The following is a 27866-nucleotide window of genomic DNA, read 5'->3' on the forward strand; positions in this document are numbered from 1 at the left end:
AAAAAAAAAAAAAAAAATTACGAGAAACATTACTCACATTTTTCACAATTTACTAGCATATAATCCAGCGCAATTGTAGAAACTGACTTAGATTAATCGAATGGTTGTATGATCTGTTTGATAAACAAATAGACAAGTTTTACGCTCACAATTTGTGCTACAACGTAGCTGCGTAAATCATTGATTGTAAATGTGATTCTTCTATTGATAAAAAAAAACATACTAAAAAACTTGCGCTTAAATCTTCTAAAGTTCATGTAAAACATAAAATAAAATATTGCTAAAACACAATTTGCAACACTAGATCTATAGGATGGTCCTTTTTTAAGGGATCCTTTTTTTATATATATAAATATAAATTTAAAAACTAATTTTAAGAAAATTTCTATAATGCCGCAAAAAAAACTGTTTCTTAAGATAATCATCGAATTAATATAAATTAAATATATATGTAAATCTAACAGTTACACATTCAATTAAAACTGAAAAAGTTAAAATATCATCATAGAAGAAAAAACGCATGTGTGGAAGTATTTTTATCACACACAAATATAAAATTGAAATTAATCAGATTTAGCTAGGACAACGCGCGTTATCGAAAAAAAGTACAAAAATAATGTACGCGATTTAAATAATTATGATCCTTTTGAATTTTGTTTCGATTACTCGATACCTTTCAGATTTATTCTTATAATCGTTCGAAACAATGAAAACGTCGTAAATAGTAATTCGTGCCAAACAGTAAAGTTGTCCGTATGAAATTATGAATAAAAATGTAGAAGCAGAACAAGTTAGCTCGCATAACAGTGAATTTTTCGTTAGAGAGAAGTAACTGGAATGTGTGTTGTAAACGATCCGAACATCATCATCCGTCAATGCAGAGTCTCCTTTCGTCTGTTATCATTCGCACATTGAGATTATAGTCTAATGTAGTTCTCGTAAAGTAGTTTTCGTCAATGAACGTTTCCTTTACTTCGCACGAAAGGCATACTTCCAGTCCTGCAACAGAATGGCAACAAGTTTTAAGCCTAACTGTTTCAAAAATAAAAAGAATCTTGTGTCTTCGATTATTTCTACGGATAATATAACTCTAAAAATTGAGGAATATAGAAATGCAGTAATTTAAAGTTTAGATATCTATAATGAATAAATCCATACAGAAATAATAACTTATGTTGTATAATCACTAAATCAAGGTAATATATTTTTTTTACTTTAAATATAATATTAATTATATCAATACATAAAAAAATATTATAATACTTTGATGTAAATTAATGATAATTATGTTAATAGAAATTTTATAATTTTTTTTTTTCCTACAAAAAATATTCTCGCACTTCATATGGTTTTCTGCATTTTATATGATATTCTTCTGTAATAGTCTTACAATTTGTGGATTAATATTGACGTCAATTCTATTTTTATTAAAGACACAAGATATTTATAATTATATTTTATACAATATTAATAACAGTGCTCTGAAAGAAGCGCATAGTATTAAATTAACTAATGAGCATTTATATTTCATCATCATAGCAAGCACACAAAAATCATGGAAACAATTATGATACACAATTATTGTTTCGGCATGCAATTCCACACAATACAAGTTTACATTTACTTCTTCTGCAACTTTCTTAATTATGTAGTTATTAATATTAGTATTCACATTCTGTTTTAAAGCTTATATTCGATACAATTATTATATTTATTATTATTATCACTATATTTATGAAATTCACATCAAAAGCATTTATTAATTATTGGAAAACAATTGAAGAAGCAAGTGAGCGAGATGTCTTTAAAAAATTAAATACAAATATTATAAGCTAATAACTTTTATTTTCAATATAAAATAATTTGATTATTTATAAGAATAATCAACCGATAATATACAATCTGATTATATATTTTTAATCTTTATATAAAAAGTATATCTTTAAAAGATGTATTATCTTTATCGACTTGCTCCTTCAACATTAACCAGATATTTGTTTATTTAAAAGAAATAAAATATTTAGAAAGAAATGAAAAACAAAAACAATAAACAAAAATAATAATCGCAACCAGTTAAATTATGTGCTTAACAAAAATCTCTATGTACTTTTCTACGAAAAAAATACGCACCTTATTATTTATCCTTTCGCCATCGGCATTGATATATCTCCGCTATGTCATTGTCATCCTCGTCTTGTACCTTGGATTCCGCTCAATTAATACTCAAAAACCAAAAGCGAAACAAAAACGACAACGCAAGTTGATCCAAAGAATAAACCTCATAGTTAAGCACAAGTTTACGTGCGAAAAAATGCACAATATTCCATTCATTACGAACATTACGTTACACGTTCCATAAATTTCTATTTTTTTTCTACATGCCTTTTTGGCGTTCTAGATCAAATGTATTGTAGAATCCATCTATTCTAAAATTGAGACAAACTGAATCGATGAGTGTAAAAAAAGGACGAGTAATATTTAATAAATTTTTCAGTATTAAAAAACTGTTTAATTTTCATTTCAGTGAAAGAACTAAGAAAATTATTTTTGAGAATTTTAATGACATTTAATATTTCTGAAACATTCCTGAATCTTATCTATTGAAAATTTAGATTTCTAATTTAGACTCATACCCTTTCTACACTCGAAAATATAAATTTTATGGTATACTACTACATACCTTATTTACCTTAAATTATATTAAACAATTATTTCTCTTTATGTTAAACAATATGAAATAAAAATAATTTACACAAAATAATTTTAGAAACAGTGGTGTTAAAGTACTGGCTATTAAAATATCTCTTTTGGTTGCTCAGGTTTAATCGTTGACTATTCAAAAATCTCATCAAAGAAGCTCTTCTACATTTTAACGGAGTGTAACATTTTTTAAAAATCTTGAATATTATGAATCCTTGACTTGTGTCCTTTCTAAGTGCTAATTTTCAACGTCTATTTTAAGCCTAAAAGCTTGAGATAAATGCTCTATTTGCACTAAAAACGTACCTATCTATTTCAAGACTAAGACAAAATTATTTTCGAACAAAATTGGAACACAATTAGGACTTGGATACTTCTTTATTTTAGAACCTGCCTTTAATCTTTAATCGCATTTTAATGGAACATGTGAAATTGAATCTTTAATTAAACAAATAAAATATTACGCGTTCTATCTTCGTTCAATTTCTCACACTATATATAGAAATAAAAAAATATTCCATCATAAATATATTTTATATGTACTGATATGGCAAACGTGTACTAATAAAATAGCTCAAAATAAAATTACATCAAACGAACTTACAAGTGAAGTTCGATCATAATTATGCGAATGCTTCGTCCGAGTAGAAATATAGTCATGTCTCGTTTTGACAAGAGGGAATGTTCTTTGGATGATCCATGATAACGCCCATCGACGTTCACGCGAATGTGCTCGAGACCGTCTTAGCTTCGAAGATCTATCTCGAAGATTCTCCTTAGAAGAATCGTAGCCGTAAGGGCGGACTCGGGGATCTCTCGCGAATGTTTTCAAAACTTAAAGATATTTTAAATGATAAATGATTGTCCATTTTCTTTCAAAAATTAGGAAGAATACACGTAGCATGATGCCATTGTTGTCCGGGAAAACAAGAAACATAATGAAGATGAAGATCCACTGCGCATGCGTGGCGACGCAGCGCTAGCGTTTCAACTTTTTTTGGCGCAAGCTTTAAAGAAGCTTGTTGAAAGGGAATAGCATGAGACATAGATGTTCCAAAATAAATAATCTAAAGTAGATCTAAAATAGATAAAGTCTACAATACTTGCTTTTAATTGCAAAATCTTTGTGTGTGTGTGAGTGCGCGCGTGCATTATTATTGATTATTAGAAGTTATTATAATTAACAAAATTCTAAAATATAAACTTTATAAAAATATTTCAAATAGAAATTGTTTGTATTTTCGAAATATCTTGTGGTCAATATAGTTTTGTTGCAGATAGAGTATATCAAAGAATGTAACATAGATTTCAACCTAAATTTTTTTTCTTTATTGAAATTATATACTTTTTTCTTACTCGATTTTCCTAATATTTTTCATGTAAAATTATTTAAATAATTAAAATTATCAAAAAGTAAATAGTTCACAAAATATTTCATATTTTACCATGATATGTATAACATTTGATGTAAATAAGATATGAAATAACTTGTAAAATGTAAAGCACTTCATATTCTTCGATCTTATTTTAGACTTGTATAATAGAAAAACAATAATTGATTAATGTAAGAGTATATAGCTATGGAAAAGTGAAACTGTATGTTGCATATTATACACTTATGCATCATGTCATATGCAAAGAAAATTAAGTATGATTATACACTTTTTTTCAGAAGCAATTTAATCTTAATTTAAATCTTGATTTAACACATAATTATTAAAAGTATTATAAAAAATGTTTTATATACATTATTATTATCATTTCTTCATAGACTAACTATAATAAAAAAAATCGTGATGACTTCAAAATATCAATGGAGAAGAAATTAAGAATAAATTAAAGTCTTCGTTTGAAAATAATTTATTTATTATTTATTAAAATCTCAAGGCACTACCTTCATCATTTTTAACCTATTAATGTAATCGAGAATAAAATAATTATTAATTTATGTAACAAATTATCCTATCTAAAAAAAGAATGTGTGTATATTAAGAGTGCTGTGTATGTCGCTTCGTAGAATATACATATAAAACTCATATCTCTTTTTCAATCAAAATCATATACTCTTGATATCTCGCAACGCAGAAATCAACAAACATTAATTTTTTCTTTTTTTACATGCACCGTTGAAATCTTACGAGAAATCGCCTACATCATTTTGTGCCACCATTAAATATATTTCAAGTATAATTCAAATATATTTCGAATATATTTTTTAAATTTCAACTTGACATTTTTTCCTAATAAAGTTTTCAAATACATTCGATATATATCTATGTTCAAATTATATTTTAAATATATTTTTCTCTATACAATTATGTAAATATATCTATCGCTGTAAATAAAATATATCTTTAAGATACCTTATCTTATATTTTCAAGATATTATATATTCAAGAATCGAAATTGCTGCAATCTGGTTTTGAACCGCGCATAAATTGCGATTAAGATACCGCTAAAAGCCATATGGCGATAAATTTTTAAGATCGATTTATTTATAACGCAAAATATATAACAAAATATATTTCGTGCTATCTAATATTTTTATCGACACATGAGATATATGTGTGTTACTGCATTGCAAACTTGGAGAAACTCTTTATAAAATAAAATAAAGAAAAATCAAAATACATCGTCAATATTTCTCGATGTATTCCAATTTTGACTTCATTTAAAACGTTAGAATATATTTTCCGATAAATTTTAATGAATTATATTCCGATTTATATTTCAATTTATACCGTAATAAATACACATGCATGTAATTGTAATAATAAATTGAATAAAATTCGGAATATTTTCATAATTATTAGATTTATAACATTGTTTTTACATAGTCTTTTGCTTATTTTAGTCAGGCCTTTTAATCATTAATATATTTAGTTTTTTTTTCAGGATTTGCTTTGCGAATCTATACTGTATTATATAGTTAAGCAAAGTTCCAATTTGCACAATACTACTTTTAAATAACATGTGCGTAATTTCATCAATTTTGTGGCAAAAAAGAAAAAAAAAGAAGAAATAGACACACATTTTAGGGCAAACGAAGAAAAGTTTTTAAATCAGACTACATAACGCGTGATAAATAAAATATATGATTTTTCATTATGTTTAGATTTCTTTATATTTTTGAGTTCTTATCAATATATATATATTTTTTGGTTTTTATCGATTCCTCTAACTGCATTCATTTTTTTATTTCAGTTAAAATCAACGTGTCGAATATATTTGATTGTTGCGATCTCTTTGTGTAAATCATGAATATAAGAAAATGACTGAACCTGCTATAAAATGTCTACGTAAAAAAGAGAAATATAGAAAAGAATACATGATATCAAATCAATATTGATTATACTACCTTATTGACACAATTTTAGATGTACAAATTTTAACATATACTAGATTCATCAATAAAAACATAATTTCAAATGTTTTATGAATAATCATAGTAAATAAATATCTAATAAAATGCGTAAAAATGCTTCAAAATTGGAAGGCAATAATGAAACCCTACATATTTCAAAATAGATTTAATATATTTTAATATTTCTAAGATAACTTAATATTATAAATGATTTTTATGTCAAATCAAACAGAAAAAAGTATTTTTTATTCTTTTTTGAAATTTTTTATTCTTATACATAATATTAAAATATGCATTTTTATCAAGTTCTAATGCTATAATCATAATGTTTTTTAAGGTGAGAGAATTTTACACAAATTACGAATATCTTTAGAACGTTTTAACTTCCAAACGATATAACTTTAACCTCTTAAAAAATTTTTTTTAAATATTTAAATATATATTTTCCAACAATTATACGTTATTTAAAAATTTGTTTATTCACGCGTAAAGTGTGATAAATCCGCCTTAAAATGATTTGTCAAGTTCTGTATTTTAAACCGTTTTGAAGTTAAAGCATTCTAAACGTATCATGACTTCAAAATTTGCATAAATTAAAAAATTCCATATCTCAAAAAGTATTATGGTTATAGCGTTAAAACTTGACAAAAATACATATCTCAACATTATGTATAAGAATAAAAAATTTCAGAAAGAGCAAAAAACACGCATTTTTCGGTTCGATTTGATGTAAAATATTCTTATATAAAAAAATATTCGTATATTTTAATAATACGAGTTTAAATTTCTTAACGTTTTTCATAGTTAAAAATCTTTACATTTTCAATTAACGTAACATTTTTGTATATTTACAATATTATGTTATTTAATATTTCTTTATCGTTTTTATATTTGTCATCTACATTTTGCATAAAATGACAGATTAGCTGGTCCAGTTATTTCTTACATTTACGATGTAAGTGAGTAAACCTTTATCTGAAAAATGAATCTCACGTAAATGCAATATAAACAAGGTGTTCCAATTAAAACGATGATTTATATACACCCTGTAATTATATATAATACTAAAACACGTAAAAAAGTTTTTAATTTGCGTCTATAATGAATAAAGAGAAATACCATATCAAACGCTAATACTTTGTTGTTTTTCTAAAAAAAATTGCTGAAATTTTCTACTCATCTTAGGAAATGACGATAAATAGCCTTACAAAGTGTATAATAAAATGTGTGTCAAATATAATTATAAACTATCTTGAATGAATAAAGTTCTTAAAATAAATCATCAATGTTCTAATCGATGATTTAAGGAGAATCCTGCATATAATTCTACACTGAGTGGTTCACTTGAAAGGGTATATTTACGTCACGCTTTATCACATGATAGTTAGATGTGTTCTATTCGGAGCACATTCAGGACATGTACTTATTGTTAGATATGCATTACGCAATACTATGTTTTTACGCCACATATAAATTGACACACTTTCCACACTCTAATTTCAATATTTTTCTTGATACGTTCTTTCATAATTTGTATAAAAAAGCAACAACGAGTTATTTCATTTAAGAGATTATAAAATAATTGTGAATACAGAGACTAAATAAATCTTGTTAATACTTCATTTTAATATTTTTAATTTTAATATTTTATTCAAATTTGACCAATTAATTTTAATTTTACCAGACTTTCATTTTAATTTTATAATATTAAGTTTTCTAGTTTTCTATTTTGTGATACCAAAAGATAGAAATTAATCGATTGAGATATGAATTGTTTATAGATTATCATTCTAAAAGAATATATTTTAGAGTCTTCGCTCACCCTAGAAATACATCTATCTATTCAGTGACGTCGTACTTAAAAAATCATCGATAAACGAATAAGAGCACGGTAAAATATATCTGTTCTCTTTAGCTACAGTACGTTATATATATATATATATATATACACATATATATATATATATATACACATATATATATATATATACACATATATACACACACACACATATGTACGTACGTATGTATGTATGTATTCTGCATTTAAGATGAAACAAATGTTATAAGAAAGCATTATAGAGTAAAAGAGGATAGATAAAACTTGTTAGAAAAAATACAGGATACGCAGCTGAAGAGAACGGATTTAACGAATCAATAAAGCGGAATAGAAGCTAACAAGAAACGGAAAATGGAATCCACCCGGCTTATGTAGATGACGAGTGAATGCCAAAAGCTTGGAAGATCTTATTTTTAAACCCGGGTTTGTTAGGACTAGCATCATGTTGGTGCTGGCCACTGCTCGCCGCTGACTGTCCTTCATGTAGCGCCCTTTGCACCAATGGCAGCGAACTGTTCACCTGCGTTCGATTGCGTTCGTATGCGTGCGAGTGCGGTCGCCGATGAGATTCGGTCAGATCAGGTTGTGCCGGACGTGACGGACGACGAAACGAAAAAAAGAACAAAAAGAAAGAAGAAAAGGATAGTAGACGGCTATAAGTGTTTGTGTCAGCTACTGCATAACATGCGGAAGTGCATACGGCTAATTTATACGTCGAAATGACAAACGACAGAAAAAAAACTCACCTCTTCATGACTTTGTTCATGTTCGCTATTAGCCAGACTGGATCGTGAGCCACGTCTGGTAGAACTTTTGTCATCGCCTAACAGTGTCTGTACCACCCGTGCCTTACTCACTAGCTCTAATGCCTGCAAGAAGAAAAATAAAACCAAATTATTTTACAAGTGCATATTATTGTAACTAATTAAATCAAATTTTAATTTTTATACTATTTTTAATGGTATATATTTTTTTTCATATATGTATTACGTATATCAAATGTATTTGTTATTAGTTTTAATTTGCAAATTTATTATATGATTCTAATATTTGATCTAAACATTTAAAGGCCTGGTTAAGTTGAACTTTTTGCACAATTAATATTTCTTCTTTTTCTTTTCACGTTAAAGAGAGAGAAGAAAAAATGAATTGTGCAAGGAGTCTAGCTGAAAAGAGTAATCTATTATTTAACATTTTGACTACCAATGTCTCAAACCATAAATTTGTTCCAAGTAAATAAAAAAATTTTTCTCTCTTAATGACAGGCCTCTTTATTTTATAATTGTTGTTGTAATATTGTATAATTGTTAAAATATTATTTGTGCATGAATTATAGATATGACTTGAAGAAACAATCAAGAAATTTTGCTCATATATTAATTATATATATTAATTATTATATGGCAATCAATTAACATTATATTAATTCAAATTAAAATTAGAATTAAAAAATATTTAAAAAAGAATATTTTAAACGTAGACAAAGAAAATGAATTTTGTGTAACTTTGCAATGTGCAAAAATCATGCAAGATTCTAGAACAGTGCTAAGAAACTTTTACTCACTTGTTGCACGTGCTGCGTGCGAGAAATGTAAGAAATATTGTTAGTTATATTATTTGCAATTATACGTACTAATTCTTGTATTCTTGTATATTCTTGATCAAAAGAGTTAATACAAATATTATCTACCTCTCTTCGAGATCTCAAGGCGCAATCTTCGAGCGTTTCAGCAGCTTCGTATTTACCCTGTCTTCGATAAAGAGCACCGAGATTCTTTAAAGTAGTAGTAACGGTAGGAGAATCCACTTTCGCAGCCTTGTGCCAACCGCCATATTCGCCATATGGTGTGTTTTCCTTGTTTCTATGCTTATTTTCCTCTCTTTCTTCGGCCACCTAAAACAGAAATCACAAGATGATCAAAAAACGATTAAATAAATTTCAAAAAATTTCATCAAGAATTCGATAAAATTTAAAATTATATGATTTATGTGTGTATAGATTTGCAAATAGATAATATAAAATATAAATCTATAATAGTGCTACTTATCTTTTTTTTTCAACAAATTAATCTTTTATCTTATACTTTCTTTTATTGGTTATTTTTACTTTTAATAACTTTATTATTAAATTATCATTATGAATAAATATTTCTGTCTTAGAAACAATGTTGAATGAGAAAGCATATTTAAGCTATGTATCTCTAATTAATGTAATAAAAGATATAAATTATCTTTTATAGAGAAATGATTATACCTAGGGATGTTGTCTAGACTGATTATTTTTTTAAGAATAACGAGATTTCTAATGTTGGCAATTCAGTTATATTACTTCAGTTGTTATTTGATTTTAATTTAAATTACTTCTTTTGTGCGGCCGTTTAACTTCTATCGACAAAAGTTTGTTTCACGAAACTTTCTTTATATTTTTTTTCTGTTAATAATTTTTTTCTCCAATTTTTTGAGACATTCAAATATACCATAAGAGATTCTATATAAGTTCAACTATTACTTAATATATTTAAAACATTGCATTTTTGTTTCTGTTCAATTGTTGTTCCTATACAGAAAAAAGACTATTCTTAAATCAACCATAATATATTCATATATAAGCAAAAATGTTCTTTTCAAAAAAATATCAATCTTGATTTGATTAAATTTATTTTGATGCAAGTATTACTTTGCACTTAATTCAAGACTTGCTCAATTAAAAATCTTATATCAATACAAATTCAATCAAATCAAGATTGATATCTTTGAAACAAGATTATAATATTTTTGCTTATATATATTATGGTTGATTTAAGAATAGTCTTTTTTTGTGTAGGGATGTATACTTGGGGACACTTTAACATCTTCAAGTGACGCTGGTACATTTGTATTTATATCTTTTTTGCATAGGTAATTAAACTGAAGTGTTATATCTAGGGACATGTAGTTCGAGACACTTTCAACATGTGCAGGACAATGCTGAATATTTTTATTTTTATCTTTATCCTTTTTGCGTAGATTATTACAATGCACTAAAGCAAAGAACACAATATTGAATCTAAATAAAATGAATATGAAAGTAATAGTTAAAGATATTTTAAATAGAAAAAGATCTGTAGAATACTTTAGATAAACACGCGCCTCACATATAACTGATATATGTTCAAAATCAATAATAAAATCAAAATTATATATTATTTCATTCTTGTTATACATACTCTTTATAAGTATATAACAAAGAGGAGATTAAAATTAAGAAAAACAGAAATATTACAATAGTAAAATCAATTTTATTCTATAACGTTTTTTAGAAAATTTTTTGAAAAAAATTTGTAATAACTTTTAATGTTTTAAAAAGTACTTATTGTCAACGACAAAATAAAATTCAAATATATTTTTCAAAAAATTTTTTGAAAAAATTTTACATTTTTTGTTCAGTTCTTTTTTGGTTTTTCCCACATTTGTTATAAAGAAGAAGATACCTTGAACATGATTTATGTAATCATCTTAAACAAATAGTAAATTGTATCTCCTTTGATTTTATTTAATAATAATTTGTTCCAATATGGTTTATAAGACATCTCCAGATTATAATTAACCCAAGTAGCAGATAGTTTTACATACATTTCCTAAATAATCATAATATTAAATACATTTGTAAAACCTATTTATTATAAAATATATATGTTCTAATCAGCACGTGGTACCTAAATCTTTCGATCTATTTTTACAATAAATTCGTTACGAATAAACGGAAACAATTTCTTAACACAAAACTCATATTTATACAATAATTCATTATTATCGAAGGCCTGAAGTTCGTAGAATTTATCACTGATTACCTTACCATTCTTTAACTCGCAAAATTTTAGCCATCTCTCATTCGTAATATCTTTAAACTCTTTCCATTTAAAAATTATTATAGTTTCGACATTTTCGTATTAAAATTTTCGTCTTAAAATCTTACAAAAAATCTGTTATTAAAATAATTATTGTCAGTGTTGAATGTATAATTATATAGCAGATTTCAATAAAGTTAAAGTTGTTTCTTTCATACAAAACGTTTAATTTTGTGTCCTCAGGTATAACATATGTACATTGTTCCTAGGCGTAATTATACTTTGCATTTATGAACAATTTATAAATCAATTGTTAAAAACGTGTCAATCATTGCGTAGAACGTACGTAGTTGCTCTCTATGCCGGAGATCCAGGATTCAAATTCACCCAGAACACAAAAATGTAATTTGATCACTACTTCTTGGAAAGCAATGGCAAACCACCGAGACTGTATTTGCCATTATTCGGAGCCGGCATTAAACACTGTAGGTCCTATATATCAGTTAATATATGCATCAATCCCCCAGGTTAGAGAGTTGGACATTAGTCTAACAATCCAAGGCCGGTATTCATAGTCTATTCTTATTTTAAAACCATCTTAAGATGTTAATACGACTCTCTGATTGGTTGATGACATTTTAAGTCTGCACTTAAGACAGTCTTAAATATAAGTATAAACTATGAATACTGGCTTAATTCCGGAAAAATTATTGTTTCAAAACCTCATTTCCAAAGAAGACCAGTTCTGATTTAGACTGCAATGCTATTGAATGAAGTGGAATTGTTAAAAACGATGGTGTCAAAACGGTAAAATATTATATTTCTAAAAGTAACTTTTTTTAAGTTATATAAATATCCACTATTTAAAAAATTTTTAAATAAAAAAAATTGTAATGAAAATAAAAATATACGTAGGCAAAACAGTTTCTCCTACTTTTATTTTCTTGTATTACAGTATCACCAACGAGATAATTATTAAAGACGGTCGGTCCTGGGTAAATTTTTGTGACAATCATTAAGGCCCAGGGAGTCTCGGGATAATTGAAGAACGATGATATTATCGACAATTAATATAAAAAATTTACGATTTAACACAAATATTTGAATAATACAATATTAAATTTTTGATTTTTTCATTACATAAATGTTGCATAAATAAGTATACATACTTGTAATGCTATATTATCTTATAATGCCGCAAAATTCCAATTTTTTTCTCTACAGTTATCATTCCTATTAATAATAATCAAATTCAGACAATAATATTAAAGTTACATTAATTTTAAATAAAAATCGAATATTTAGAATTTAAAAGTATACTGCACGTATCTACAAAATTAATTAATCATAAAATTAATACTATACCAGTTTCTTACTCTTAATTACATTTTAACACAGTCACGCGAACTTTCGTAAGACCGGATGTCTTTAATAGTACCTCATCAGTGACAGTATGTATGAAAATTGCTATATAAAAATACTTTATTTTTCAATAATCATTAATTTTAAATCCTGTAATTATTTATTACTTTTAATTACAACAAATATTATAGTTCAAAATTTTATATATATATATATATCATAATTATATTATTTAATTACTAAAATTATCACACAAATGTATTTATTTAAAATTAAATAGATACATTTGTAAATAAAATATTCCAGAAATCTTTGTCTTTATATAAATAGCACATATTAGGAACAAATCTCCATATTACAAATATTTGAGCAATTATTACATTATTCTAAAAGGAATTATTTTGAAGGAAATTACAGTGAATAAATCATCTCTTTTTTTTATATAATTCTTTAGGAACTTCGAGCTACCACATTTTTATCTTCTGGAAAGATTTTCAAAACTGGTTCAAAAATTTCTTGTCCGCAGCTTCTATATAGGCATTAAGCATTCAATATGGATTGTGATTCACTATTTCGTACCTGCCAAATCGGTTTGTTGTCACCATCGATGGCGCCAAATTCTCTCTCATGCGCTCTAGTGAGCACCTGCTTATATAACACCTCGGCATCCTTGTATTTTCCTTGTTTTAAATAACAAGATGCTAGATTGTTTTTCGTTTTAGCGACGTTTGGATCATCTGGCCCCAACTTAACCTCATAGATCTCCAGTGCTCGCTGATAATAACGCTCCACCTCTTCGTACTTGCCTTGATTCTGGCACAGAAGTGCCAGATTATTTAATTGCTTTGCTACATCCGGATGATCGCGACCTAGTACCTTCTCGCGGATCTCTAGTGCTCGTTTGCATAGGGGTTCAGCCTCCTTATATTTTCCTCGTTTTCCATATAGCACTGCGAGGTTGTTCAACGTTGCCGCTACCGCGGGGTGATTTTCACCTAACGTCTTTTCTCGAATCGCTAGAGCGTCGTTCAGAAGATTCGCAGCTTCTTTATATTTGTTCTGGTCTCGATATACGAGAGCGAGGATATTAAGCATGGTTGCCACGTCAGGATGATCATGACCAGAGGTTTTTTCTAGATCTTCCAAAGCTTGTTTACACAGAGGAACCGCCACTTCATAACGGCCTTGACTCGCATATTGGATCACCAGGTTGTGCAGTGTGCGCAAGCGTGCCGGTATCTCATAACCAGCATTGACTTGCTGAGCAAACTGCGAGGGCGGAGTCGGAGATATAGCTTGAAAAATACAATAGAAATCTTTGTTGAAGAAATAGCCATGCAATACTTATGAAGTTCTATTTTGCATTTAAAAGTAATAATTAAAAAATTTAATTTGGATAATTAAAAAAATTTAGTTAAATCGCAATTATTATTATTCGTTTATAATTTTTTACTTGTTATTAACTTAAATTACTTGCATTACTGTAAATATTATTAATTTTAGTATTAATTTTTATAAAATTTTCAATTTCAGAAATTTTCGAATTTTGAGATAATTCAAAGATAGAAAGACTTACATTTGCTGTTGCGATCGTCCGTATCATCATCAGGAAAAAGATCCACCACAGGATCGTCCTTTGGTCGATCCTTAGCATTTTCATCTTCTGTTGATGGATCCGGATCGTATTGTCGCATACTGGCCATAAAGTCTAAATGTCTCTTTTCTTCTTCTAATTGAGCAACCTGCGAAATACATTGCAAATGTAATAAATTTGCAACTGACTAAAATAACAAACTGTTATAATAAAAAAATTATTAATAAAAAAGGGTTTTTTCAATTACTAATATTTTTATGATTATTACTAAAATTTTCCTTGTTTCTGTGCGAAGAAGCTTGTCGAAAATGTCAAGTATGATAATTCTTGTAAATCATAAACACAAAATATCTATGATTAATCACTAAAAACTGTCATTTAAATAATTTCTTATTCAGTGTTCGAGAGTGTAATAAACGCACGGTATCTATGTACGCAACTGCCCGTCCTACTTATTACTGTCCGAAATGTCCGGCTCTCCACGATTGCGACCCCCGAATTACCTCGGTCTGCCTTCCGATTAGCTGTCGATGGATTAGAGAGAACGACGAAGACAAAGCGATAAGTGCGGTATTTTCCGCCAGGATCACAGGCGCCGGAGATCCTTTGTATTGCCGCGCTCGTTGCTTGACGACTTTTTATGAACATAGCCGCCACGAAATATGTGTGGATGCGCGTAGGTGTCCGAACCTTCCGACCATCCGTTTACGCATTTCGTCGTGCACGACATATGATATTCTGATACGCAACAGTAGCCGCATCAGGTTATGGATAAGATTAAGATTGAATTGAAATTTGACTAATCAAAAAAATTCATTAAATTTGATATTCGTTTTCTTTCTTCTAATTGGTTAAATTTAAATCTAATCTCAATCTTCATCTATAGTCTGATACGAACTTGAAAGAATCCAGCTTTACAGAGAAATCGACACGTTTCGAGTTTATCGATTTGTTTCCCTTAAAAGAAGATTGTTATGTGCTTTGTTTGAAACGATTTGTTATCGTGGGTCATTTTTGTTTGACTTATAAGTGATGGCTTGAACACCGCGGTGGCATCAATGCATTGAATATCATCACCAAGCACGGTAATTAATAAATGCTCAATTCAAATTTAAACACTCTCCGCACGTTTTCGATCACATAAATTTTTGAAAAAAGTGTTCGAAAAGTAGAATAAATTGTATAAAGTATTTCATTAAACAAATATATTTTATTCTCTATTTAAATACTGTGAAATTCCAAGACTAGGTAAAAGATATGAAATAATTTACAAAATTTGTTTTTTACAAGTTAAAGAAAAAAAAACATCAAAATATATTTAATTGTATTCCGAATTAAGTTTCAAACAAATTGAAGTTTTTTTCTAGAAAACATTAATGTTTTTAACACATTTATATATGTATATTTGAGGCTAATAGATAATATATTACTAATATATTAAAAATAAGATTAAAACGCTAAAATTTATAAAAAAAAATTCTTAGAATTTCAACTTAAATTATTTTTATTATACATATATCCACATAAAATCATTATCATATATGAACAAAAATACCATATCCGGTCAAGATAATTTTTCGTACCTAATAATATTTCTTGTGAATTTATACAATTTCCAGTTCAAGTAAACTGTGCGTTGATTATTTGTCGACCTTAAAATACAATCCTAAACCGAAACTGAAATAGTAATATTATAAATTAATTGACAAGCAATTTAATATTCTTGATGTAAATAAGCATCTTAGAAAGCTGTTAATAATTTAATGTTAATAAGTATTTTGAAAACTAAATAATTTATTGCGAAATATCTTAACATCAAATTATAGTGCCAATACCCCGTAACTTCGAAATTATTCAGAATCGGATACATGTTTCTTAGATATTTTCGACTTATTTTCATGTGCTGAAGCTGCTATAGCAGTTTTGGCACTGTATGCAGAGACACCCTGTATATAACATTAAATTAATGTGCAGCATTAAATTAATATTAACATCAAATTATTAACAGCTTTCTAAAATGCTTATTTGCATCAACAACATTAAATTGCTTGTCAATTAATTTGTGATATTACGGCTCCAGCTTTGGTTTAGAACTGTGTTTTAAGATTAAATTCACGATTAAATTCATAAGAAATATTATTAGGCATGAAGAACCGTCTTAACCGAATATGGTATTTTTCACTTATGTGTGTTTAATCTCATCAGTCGATTTTCACTTAATAAAATCATGTTACGTTAATGAATTAGGATTAATAACGTTGAAAGTAACTTACAGCTTGCTCACTCGCTTGCAACTTCTGTTGTGTGCCGGCTAGCTCGTCCCTAAGCCAAGCGTTCTCCTGGCACAGCCTCTTCACCTGCGTCCTTAGTTTCTGCTTTTCTGCTTCCACCATCTGCAGATGACTCGCTAACGCTTGCATCACTTGCGCTTCGCCTAGGCCCAGGTCAATCATCTCGATGATTTTAGAAAGCAGACTAGCCTTATCCCGAGCGGCAGGTGCGTCCTGAGACTGCAGGCCTTGTAGCAGACCACCGTGTTCGACTCGGAGAGCCTCCAGACCTTGTGCGACGGTCCGTGCTCCAGCCACAATTTCCTCCTGCGTCATCGCCGTCATTCTGCCTATGTTCTCAATTTTTTTACTGAAAATAGAAACAAAGGAGGGAAACTTATATTTGCAAAACAAAAAGATTTCTTTCTTTTTTTATAGAAAATGTATAAATGTTCTGTTGAAAAATATAAATAGTCAATTATATGATACATATATACAGTTAATTTTTGTGTTTTAAAGAATAAATAGCAATTAATTTTTACGAAAAAATGTCAATATATAAAATATTTCATCCTACGCATTTAGGTGTATACCTTATAATAAAATATCAAATATTCATATACATATTATATTTTTGCAAAATGGCCGACGAGCACCAAGGCGCTTCCGTCGCAGAGAAGGAAGTTGAAGGCCGAAAGTGCAGGGTCTCATAAATCCCGAGGGCAGGAGAATCGTTATAATGATAACTCGAGCACGCGATCGACACTCGATCGGGGCAAGTCGCGAGCAAAACGAAAGACGAGGACGAAGAGAGAGGACTTACCCCATGTCTTCAGGGCTGCGTTGAAGCTGTCTACGTGCTGGTCTAACTCGCGGTACTGTCGGCTCAATATTTTGACGCCGGCGCATCGCGGTATCGCGGCGCTCTCGCGATTCTGACAGAATCGAATACATATACAGAGCGATTCATTCGGAGACATATCTCAATATATTACTCTCTCTTACATTATAGATTATTTTCTAATTGTATTCTTTCTTATTTCAGTATTTCTCGTTTCTAACTACTTAGCTTTAGACATTTGGATAAACTTAAATAAATATATTGTATATATATATATATATATATATATATAAATGAATAATTAAATATTAAGAAAAACAATATAAACATATATAATAACAGTAAAGGCCAACACGACAAATTCCATTAGAAATTACAGACAATGGCACATTTCTTTCTTTTCGCTTCTCCTATACCATATTCTATATTTAAAATGAAAAATATGTATAACATTATTGAAAAAAAAGTAAAAGAAAAAGAAATTTGCAAAATATTGTAGAAAGGCTATGATAAAAATCTTATAAATGTTGCAAGATATCAGCTAATGACAGATCACTTTGTAATTCTGAAGGAACTCTTTGACGTACAAAATATTAATGTAACAAAAATGTAATTTTTTATGTGGATATGTCATAATAATAATATCACAATAAACGTTCAATAAACATAATTCAATAAACATTAAAAATGTAGAAAATAAGTTTTAAAATATCAATATAGAGTACACTTCTAACTAATCAATAGTATATCATATCAATATATAGAAAACTTAGATAAAAGAATGTTTAAAATTTTATATAAATAACGCTAGAAAGACACGCGAACTAAATATAAGCAACAATTTAAACATATTTCATAGCTTTGCAGTCGTTAAAAATCTCTCGTCGATCATCCAAAAACTTATAATTTTAGATTTCCTCAAAATTCGAATTCCGATAGTCACGGTTTTATGAATCGCTCTACAATACCAAGAAATTTCGCCTATATTTTTCAATATAATAATTGAAATATCAAATATTTAGTCTAATAATATTACTTCAAATATCAAGATTTCATATAAAATTTTCTGTTTAAAATTTCTCTTCAATTATATAAAACATTGAGTTTTCTTATTACACGGTATTTTTTATGAATCAGCCTGTAGAACCGTAGCGCGACTAGAAATTCGATGGTGAAGAAGAACGATCGCGTCGCTGCTGCATAATCGATACTGGCCAAGAGAGACCACCTTTTCCTGAAGATCAATTGTGTAACACTTTATTGTAATCGATATGGCACGTATCGTATATGATGTGTATTATTAGACAATGCTTTCGAATTTGGTATTTCGATGTAAGACTATGAAAAGCTAATTAAATAATCTTTTTAATCGCGTACAATATCTCTATAGCTTTAATCAATTTGCCATTTATTGCCGATTTGTTGAACTATATAGTCCATTTGGAAAACTATCTTAAATATATTTATTATGGAATGACAATTAAGAAGTATTCTAATCAAACAGATACATCAATTCAAATGATACATGATATAGTTATATCTCTACTGTTCTCTCAGACGAAGTTAAATTTTCACGCACTCATAAACCTTGACCTCCCCTAACAACCCAAGGTCAGTAAAACAGGTCTAGTGACCTCACAACAAGATCATTTGTCTGATCCCAATACTTCCGCTATTCAACCAGTTGCAATCAGTACGACCTTAATTCAAAATAATGGCAATAAAAGATGGAGAGAGAGAGAGAGAGAGAGAGAAAGAGAGAGAGAGACCAACCTAAGTAATCTGCCTTGAATTTATATCTCTGGATTAATCGGCCAACTGATGCATAAACCATAAATTGAAACATATGTATAAAGAAGAAATTAACGATCATAATTCGAAGCCTTAGAAACAATTAAAAAAAAATTCTATGACAAGTTTTGTAGGATAGGCTAGTAAGGAGTGGAAAATCGGAAAAGTGAATAAAATTATTTACCTGTGCATAATCGTTTTCTTTATAGCTACTATACGCTCTGAACTGTTTTCTGCTACCTAACCATCTTTTACATTTACACGCTTATAATATATTCATGACACGTTAATCCTTTTAATATTATAAATAAAAAAATCGCATCAACAAGTTTATGTCAATATACAATTATTTCTAATTTATAGCAATTGTAATTAAATAGCTAAAGGGCAATGAAAAAAAATGCAAAAATACGTATTTTTATTTTTTTTAAGTTATACCTTTTATTGCAAGTCTGGATAAAATTTTAATCAAAGAAAAATTAACGAATTATTCAAACATTATTTTAAAAAAGCAAATATTCTACAAATATTATATAGGAATGTATATAAAGCACCTCAGGGTCATTGAAAATTATCAGAAGTTATAGAATAAAAAGAAAAAGATCAGTAGATAAAAAAAGGAAGAATAACGTGATAAGATCGATGACTACAGTTATAAAGAATGTAGAAAGAAAGAATGAATAAGAATATAAATATAAACATAAAAGGATAAGAAATGGATTAAATTACATATCCAATCTAATTTTAAGCTTCAAATTCAGTATATACTAAAATATAATATATATAAAAAGTACATACAGATAAAGTCCACTTAAGATGATCTATAATTTACATCAGCTTTCGGAATAAAACTGTTGATTCTATTTATATTTTTATATGTCACGTATATATTTTGATGTATTTGTGTACTTTTATATTTGTATTTATATATACATATAAATATATTTTGACTCTTTAATTGTTTTTCGTATTACAATTTTTCAAATGTTTATAATATACAAATAAAATAATGAACAGAATTTTATCCTGAACTCTGACATAAATTATAGGTCATCTATAAAATGGACTAAAAATAAAAGTCAAATTTATAAAACTTTAGAACTAAATAATATAAAATTTTGTTTTTCTTTAAAAAAAAATATGGAAAAAAGGGAAAAAATCACTTGAGTCTAATTAATGTGCGACTATTGCACTCATAAAATGCTAATCGAATTTATTCTTTCGTTTTATTAATGCAGTATCGCAGAAAGAACGTTTTGCTCAATTCAATATACTTTCAGACTAGTTTGTAACCATGACTTACCATTAACTTACTTCTATTTTCAAATTAATTTATCTTTACATGCCATCGTTCCCGATCTTCGAAACAGTTTATTTCATACGAGGAAAAATACCAAAGCTACAGCGACATTACGTGTTTATGTTAACACGCAATAGACTGAGAAATTCGATACTGGAGTGTAGTAACGCTCATTATCAATTAAAATAATTTTTATTTTCCAAAAGTATTATCAAATTACAAAAATCAAATACAAGCAAATGTCTAAGAGCCGATAGTAAATAAATAAAAAAATAATAAAAATTAAAAGATAAAGAAAATTTTATCACTCAAAAATCAAAGTTGAATCTATTTCTTTCATTGTATAATTTTTAATACATTAAATGTATTTACTTTATGTTTTTTTCCACAAACAAATTTAAAGAGCTTTCAAATAATTTAAAAAATTTCATTCAAAGTAATGGATTGTAATTACTGACATTAATCAATATTAGTATAAAATTCTAAATTCTTATTATATAATATAACAAGAGACAGATTAGATGAGCTATAGTTAACACGAGCTAATTTTTCTAATAATACTGATTAATTTAATATATGACAATTTAGAAATGCTAAAAACGTAATATACATACATATTGAAACATTTATATCTCTTTGAATGTAATCTAAAGTAAATCTGGCACAAAATTTTAATTGTAACAAAACTTTTACTTACATGTTTATGATAGAAATTCGTAACAAAACAATATTGATCAATAAATGTTAACATTATACCTTTCTAATCTTCAAAAACACCTAGGCTCAGATGAACTTTAGCATCAATTAATTATTGAAAACCGAATTATCATATGGAATTATAGCACCAGATATAACAACACAAAGCAAAATATATTTTTAATAAAAATCTATATAATACTGATCGACGTTTTAAGGTTTAAAAATTAAATAAACAATACGTGTACATGTATGTTATGACTTAATATTAATAAGAATCTTTTCATAACAGAAGATATGAATTTTCGAAGATGTTTCCAGAAATTATATCAGTATTGCGCTCTGAACTATCGCAGATGAGCACGATAACGTCGCGGCGCCATGCGAACCGTCGATCGATGCTTGGCACCGACGACAATTGGTGCAATTTCTAAGTACGTTACATGGCAATCGGATATGAATGATTCTTATCGTTGAACCTGACAAAGAGTCAAGCCTAATCTTGAAAACGTTCAACAGCTCTCACCGTCGAATTCGCCACTGAAGTTACCTTCTATACAACCATAATCACTACAGCCATTTTGCCAATCCCATATTTATTAATAAATTTGTCTGCTTCTAATAGGTTTTTTATATTTTTACACTTATTATGAAATAAATGCGTGGATCTCTACAGAACGAAGAGAGGTAAAATGTAGATAATGCTGTTAAAACAAACAGATGTATAAATTATGGAGTTTGGAAAATTGCTTATACAAGCATGGACAAAAAAAATCTATATTATGGCTTGTAAAAGTAACGTTTTCTCTCTTCAAAAATACACTCGTCATTTCACGACACGATTGCAATATTATAAATCTGAGCGACTTTGTCACTCCAAGTAATCGAGAGAAATTATGGAAAAATTATTCAAAAAAAGGAAGAAGAGGAATATTATAAATTTTTTATGTCTACTCACATTCTATAAGCATTGAGCGTTTTTGACATATCCGTCCTACCCATCGATAACGGTGGACTCTGCCGGTTCTACCACTTTTCATGCACCATATATGTGTATATATACACAATGATTCTGCCAGTTGGACGTATTTCAGGATACAAAAAAGTCATCTAATTATATTATTGTTAGTACAAAAATATAGATCGTATACAAATATGCGTCGCGTATATACATAAATATGCGTGTTGCGTCTACGGGGAAGGAAAGGAGGGTGTATGTACACTGTACTTTCGATCGCTACGGTGACCGTACCGTGCGGTATCACGTTTAGTCTCTCACTGAAGACTTCCACCCCCGCGTAACAACCCCATCCCTACCTCGGAAAGGGTGCAAAGCGTCAGTGGGGATGGAAAATGCACAACGCCTGCGCTACAATGCTCTTCCGTATAGAGTATACACGCTGGATTACGTAAAGAGGGTGCCACAAATCGTATCCCCGTAAAGCTTGTTCTACAATAGAGTTGCAAGCCATAAGCCGTAAGAAATTAACCAATCATAGGCGATTATTTTTGTCATATTCAACTGTGATTGATCAATTTCATACGACTTATGACTTGCAACCCTATTGTAGAACAGGCGTAACACCGCAGTCGGAATGCAAGTAAGATTCATGTGCAATCTTAAATGTTCATTTCTATCACAGATACCTTAATCTCGATTTAACTTGTACTTTTTATCTTCTTCTAGTTCTAAGAATTATATCTATTTCTATCAATGTAGATTAATTTTAATCTTGGTTTAACTTACTTTTTTATCATTTTCCAGTTCTAAGAATTAGAAAAGAGTAAAAACTGAATTAAATCGGATTAAAGTTAATCTATATTGGTAAAAACGGACATTAGAAAAAGATAAAAAGTAAATTAACCGAGTTTAATTTACATTAGTAAAAGTGAACGAAAATCAAATAAAATATTTTTGGTCATATAGTAGTAACACATTCATTCTTGAATATTTTATTAATTGTTATATTATCTAATTATATCCACTAAAACAAATCATAATTAACCATCTTCATCAAAGAATTTGTCTTACGTTATTTATTAATAATACATTAATTGTTAATATAATAAATGTCAACAATCGTGATAACAAAAATTTAGATATAAATGACCTGTGATTAATGAATTTTTAATACTTGATATGTAAAGTTTATTTGAAAATTTTTCGCGCAAATACAAAGCAAATCAGGGCAAATCTCAAGATCTGCGGAGCGGTAAGAAAGTTCCACGCAGTCTGTTTCTGCAATCCCAGACTACTAGAGAATACAGCTGTGACTGGCATTCGATGACTCACGAGATGACGACAGACTACTGAGCCAGTAATGCACTATTATCGAGTAACGCAATGTCTGTATGCATAGAGCTATGCAAAAATATTGTTCTTTTTTTTCTCACGGAAATTTCATATCAGAAGATTTCTATAATCTATAAAAAAAATCATCAAATGTAAGAAAACATTTGCGTAATAATGATGTATAATTTTAAATCCTTAGAATTTTTTTCGATAATCGTAACATCTTTAATTAAATAATTAATCGGGGGATCGATCGCATCAATGCGAACTGTCCAAAAATAAAAACTTACTGTTTTATTAATGCTCTATCCATATATTTTTTGCATAATTTCCCATATAATTTCAATATACTAATGAATCAGAATTATTATTATATTTTATAACGTTCCAACAGACATGCGTAATAATAGTATAATAAATAATTAAACATAAGAATAAAATACAAAATTAATAAAATACTGTAACAAAATATAGAACAGATTGAATATTTTTGATTATCAAGTGAATTCGATCATTAAAACTCTAATGATATTTTTCGTAATAAATAGTGCATGCAGTGAAGAAAATCATTTGTCAATTGAAATAAAAAACATCTGATTAGAAACATTTGACGATAAGAGACGCTGATCTCCCAGTTTTTTCTCCTCGAAAATAAAGATATCTAATTTCGAGACCTTTGACAAAAATACTTTCTGAACAAATTTTTTAATAATAGAGTTTTATAAAATGACAATTAACATTAAATATTATCAAACCAATAATTATTATTATTATATAACCATAAATATAAATTTAATAATATAAGGCTGCATTTGAGCTTTAAATGGATAATTTGAAATACAAACAAACATTTATAACTTACCTATATCGTAATTGTTCTAATGATGATAACCAAACATATCAGATTATTCTAGATATGTAAATATATCAATCATTATTTAATATAATAATATAATTATCCAATATATCTGTCTAATCAATTTATATGTATATTTTTTTATATTAGTTATATATTTTATTATGGAGAACATTAATATTCAATATTAATTTTTATATTATAATATTCTCCATGCAAATAATATATATATTTAATATATATAATTATACAGGATGTCCCGTAAGTTTTGACCAATCGCTTGTAGAGTGGACTAAACTGAGTCGAAAAATCCTTTACCATTTTGCAATTTTCGCAATAGTTAACAAGATATTAATTACTAAAAAATGCCAAATATTGGTCTTGAATAATTTTTTACTTAAATACTATCAACTTTACAGAAAAATTGCAAGAGACAAAAATCATTTATTTTCTTCTCATAGAACTGTAAGAATATTTTCAGAATTTTTTAGTACTGCATTTTCTTATTTTTATCAACATGAGAAAATGCGGTACAAAAAAATTTAAAAAAAATTCTCAGAACTTTATGAGAAGAAAATAAGCAATTTTTGTCTTGCTGTTTTTCTGTAAAGTTGACAATATTTGAAAAATTATTAAAAACCAATATTCAACGATTTTTAGTAATTAATATCTTGTTCACTATTATTACGTAGAACGAAATTACTTCATAAATACAGCATGATCTTAGATATCGAGTCATATATAAAATATATAATAATTAAAAATTAAAGTGCATAATAAATAACAGCAAAACAACTATAATAATGAGGAGAAAGGAAAAGTCTTATTAAGTTTCACTCAGAACCGACGAGAAAGGATTTTAGAATTGTATAGCGAAATAATTTCACGATAATCGACAAAATGGCTTTCCTAAAGTATTATTCAAGTTCTAATAAATAAATAAATAATTTGTATTTGATAAAATTATATATCCATAATTACTGATAATTATTTATTAATAAAATTTCACTTTTTAAAAAAATAAATTAGATGGATCACGTAATAAAATTGTTTGATATTTAATCGTTTAACAAATTTAAAAAATTTATTGGCTCATTATTAATTGCCAATATCAATTAAGAAAATTTTGCTTTTTCAAAAAAATTAAATGTCTAATAAAAATATTCATATTTATTTTAAATATTATCTAATGAGAAATAAATTAATATTATATTATTATAAATAATTTTAACAAGTTTTAATATATCGTCTCAATAATAATTTGTAAATCTGATATCAATTAATTTTAATGATTTCCGTATAATTAATTATTAAATGTTGTAATTGAGATAAAAAATAGAAGAAGTATATAATAATAGATATAGAAATAGAAATTATATAAATTACTGTCGCTATTAGTATTTTTACATTAAACTAATACTATAATAAAAAACTTCAAATACATACGTACAGTTGAATATTTCTTAATTCTTATATTTGGATTTTTTAAGATCTTCGAAATATTTTTATCAAACTTCTAAAAAAATGAAATAAATCTAAAAAATAAGATAGACTTTTCTTATATTTTACAGATATTTTTTATTTTATGTTTGCTTTTCCATTCACAAGAATTAGTGAGGCACATACGTTTATTTTCATTATTTACGTATTGTTACACATATTTTATTAATCTTTCAAAGAATGATTAATTAATTTTTAATTGTTCAATTTAATAAATTTTGTCATACATTCTGCAACTTTTACATTGCTTAAAGTATACGAAAAGGTAGTCGAAAACAGTGATGGTCAACGTCATGGTCGCTAACCTTCTGTTCTGCTTCCGCGACTACCGCTGTCGGCGGAAATAAATTAAGCCGATAACATTTCCCTGTTATACCTGCGAATTGCCAAGACGTATTCAGACAGATCTTTTATCAATAATATCAATCAGAATTAATTATTAGTACCAGAGAAACTGCAAAATATTCATCGGAAGGGACACTTTCCTAAAAGCTAAAATCCTCAGATTATAGTATACAAAAATAAATCATGTAAAAATAGTACAGGTTCGCATATTTTAAGATACTTTCAGTATGAAAAATCCTCTTTTACAACAATTGGTGCGTAATTGCTTTTCTCATATCAAAACACACAGAAACGTATTCTTATTCCTAAAAATTATTACCCTACAATATCTGTTTATTTGTGTAATAATTAGACAGAAACCATTCTTATATATCTTTTCAATTGTCCACTTCAAACCACTCGTCGACATAAATTGAATCGCGTCGCCTCTTATCTAGCAGCGTCTTGTACCAGCTGATTAAACTCTTGTGCGATACAATTTAGACTTCAACACAACAATTCGTACTTACTCCTGCGAATGGTCCAAACAAGGTTGCCACCGCTCGCTTCAATGTAGCATCCCACTGACGAAGGGATGCCACCAGGATGCCCCGAAGAAAAATTTGGGACGTCCCGGAAATATCCTTGAAGGATCCTGCGAAAGTTCCTCGCTGAAGGAATCCAGCCTCTCCGTTTCTCTCAAACCGACACGCCGGAGAAGCGCGAGAAGGAGAAACCGCGGTATCTTCACGCAGAATCAATCTTGGAAACGTCCGCGATTTGGAACGGAGAAACTCACGATAGTTCTTACGCGACGAAAATACTACGACGGTCGGCGAGCATCCGGACCACGTTCTGCGAGACCGTTCTCGCGGCGGCAGCGGCGACGACGACGGTGACAGACAAAGATGGCGAGGTTCGGGCGCAGACCACGACACGCAGCATTACATACCCGGCAAGGACGAGTTTACAGCAAGAACACCGAATCGACCGGCTACTGAAAAGCGCGCGGAAACGCGACACCCGAGAATTCGGACGGAATGATGCTTTGGAAAACGCGATAAATTACAGTACGGAATTATCGCGCGATAATTCTGTTGGAATATAAAATCGCGATTGCAGCGACCTCTGCTGCGCAGACTATACTACTGAGTACTGCACTCACAAGTCACTCACGAACAAACGGCCTGATTTTCATGACGCGATTACTCGACCTCGCAACTTTCATGCCTTTTAAAGCCCGTTCTTTATATTTGCAAATTTGTTTTTTGTATTTGTATATTATACTACTTTTGCATTCAATTTGAA

General features: G+C 28.4%; 1 protein-coding gene across 5 annotated transcripts; it reads right to left on the reverse strand.

Moving 5' to 3' along the window:
• Window positions 1-692: 692 nt before the first annotated feature.
• Window positions 693-27681, reverse strand: Klc (kinesin light chain). 5 transcript variants are annotated; one of them, XM_018522098.1, is made up of 8 exons: window positions 22544-22873; window positions 16961-17327; window positions 14670-14835; window positions 13673-14388; window positions 9595-9798; window positions 9469-9480; window positions 8651-8773; window positions 693-999 (listed from the first exon to the last, which is right to left on the reverse strand). In XM_018522098.1, exons 1-8 carry the CDS (start codon window positions 22585-22587, stop codon window positions 970-972), a joined length of 1662 nt encoding a protein of 553 aa, XP_018377600.1. In that variant the 5' UTR covers window positions 22588-22873; the 3' UTR covers window positions 693-969. The 5 variants fall into 5 exon arrangements, with proteins under 5 accessions (XP_018377600.1, XP_018377599.1, XP_018377597.1 ...); XM_018522097.1 differs by lacking the exons at window positions 693-999; window positions 22544-22873 and adding exons at window positions 8175-8424; window positions 27089-27681; XM_018522095.1 differs by lacking the exon at window positions 693-999 and adding an exon at window positions 8175-8424.
• Between the last annotated feature and the right edge of the window lie 185 nt (window positions 27682-27866).

The sequence above is a fragment of the Trachymyrmex cornetzi genome, unplaced genomic scaffold (assembly GCF_001594075.2).
Source record: "Trachymyrmex cornetzi isolate Tcor2-1 unplaced genomic scaffold, Tcor1.1 scaffold127, whole genome shotgun sequence".
In the NCBI taxonomy this organism is placed as follows: Eukaryota; Metazoa; Arthropoda; class Insecta; order Hymenoptera; family Formicidae; genus Trachymyrmex; species Trachymyrmex cornetzi.

What these genes read in the sequence shown, in the direction of transcription:
- Klc (XM_018522095.1), bottom strand. Translation starts at nt 22,587, where the DNA reads ATGGGTAGGACGGATATGTCAAAAACGCTCAATGCTTATAGAAT. An exon ending in TGCAAGCGAGTGAGCAAGCT is followed by an intron (nt 14,836 to 16,960) that starts GTAAGTTACTTT and finishes TGTATTTCGCAG; the next exon opens with GTTGCTCAATTAGAAGAAGA. An exon ending in ACAACAAACCGATTTGGCAG is followed by an intron (nt 9,799 to 13,672) that starts GTACGAAATAGT and finishes TTTCTGTTTTAG; the next exon opens with GTGGCCGAAGAAAGAGAGGA.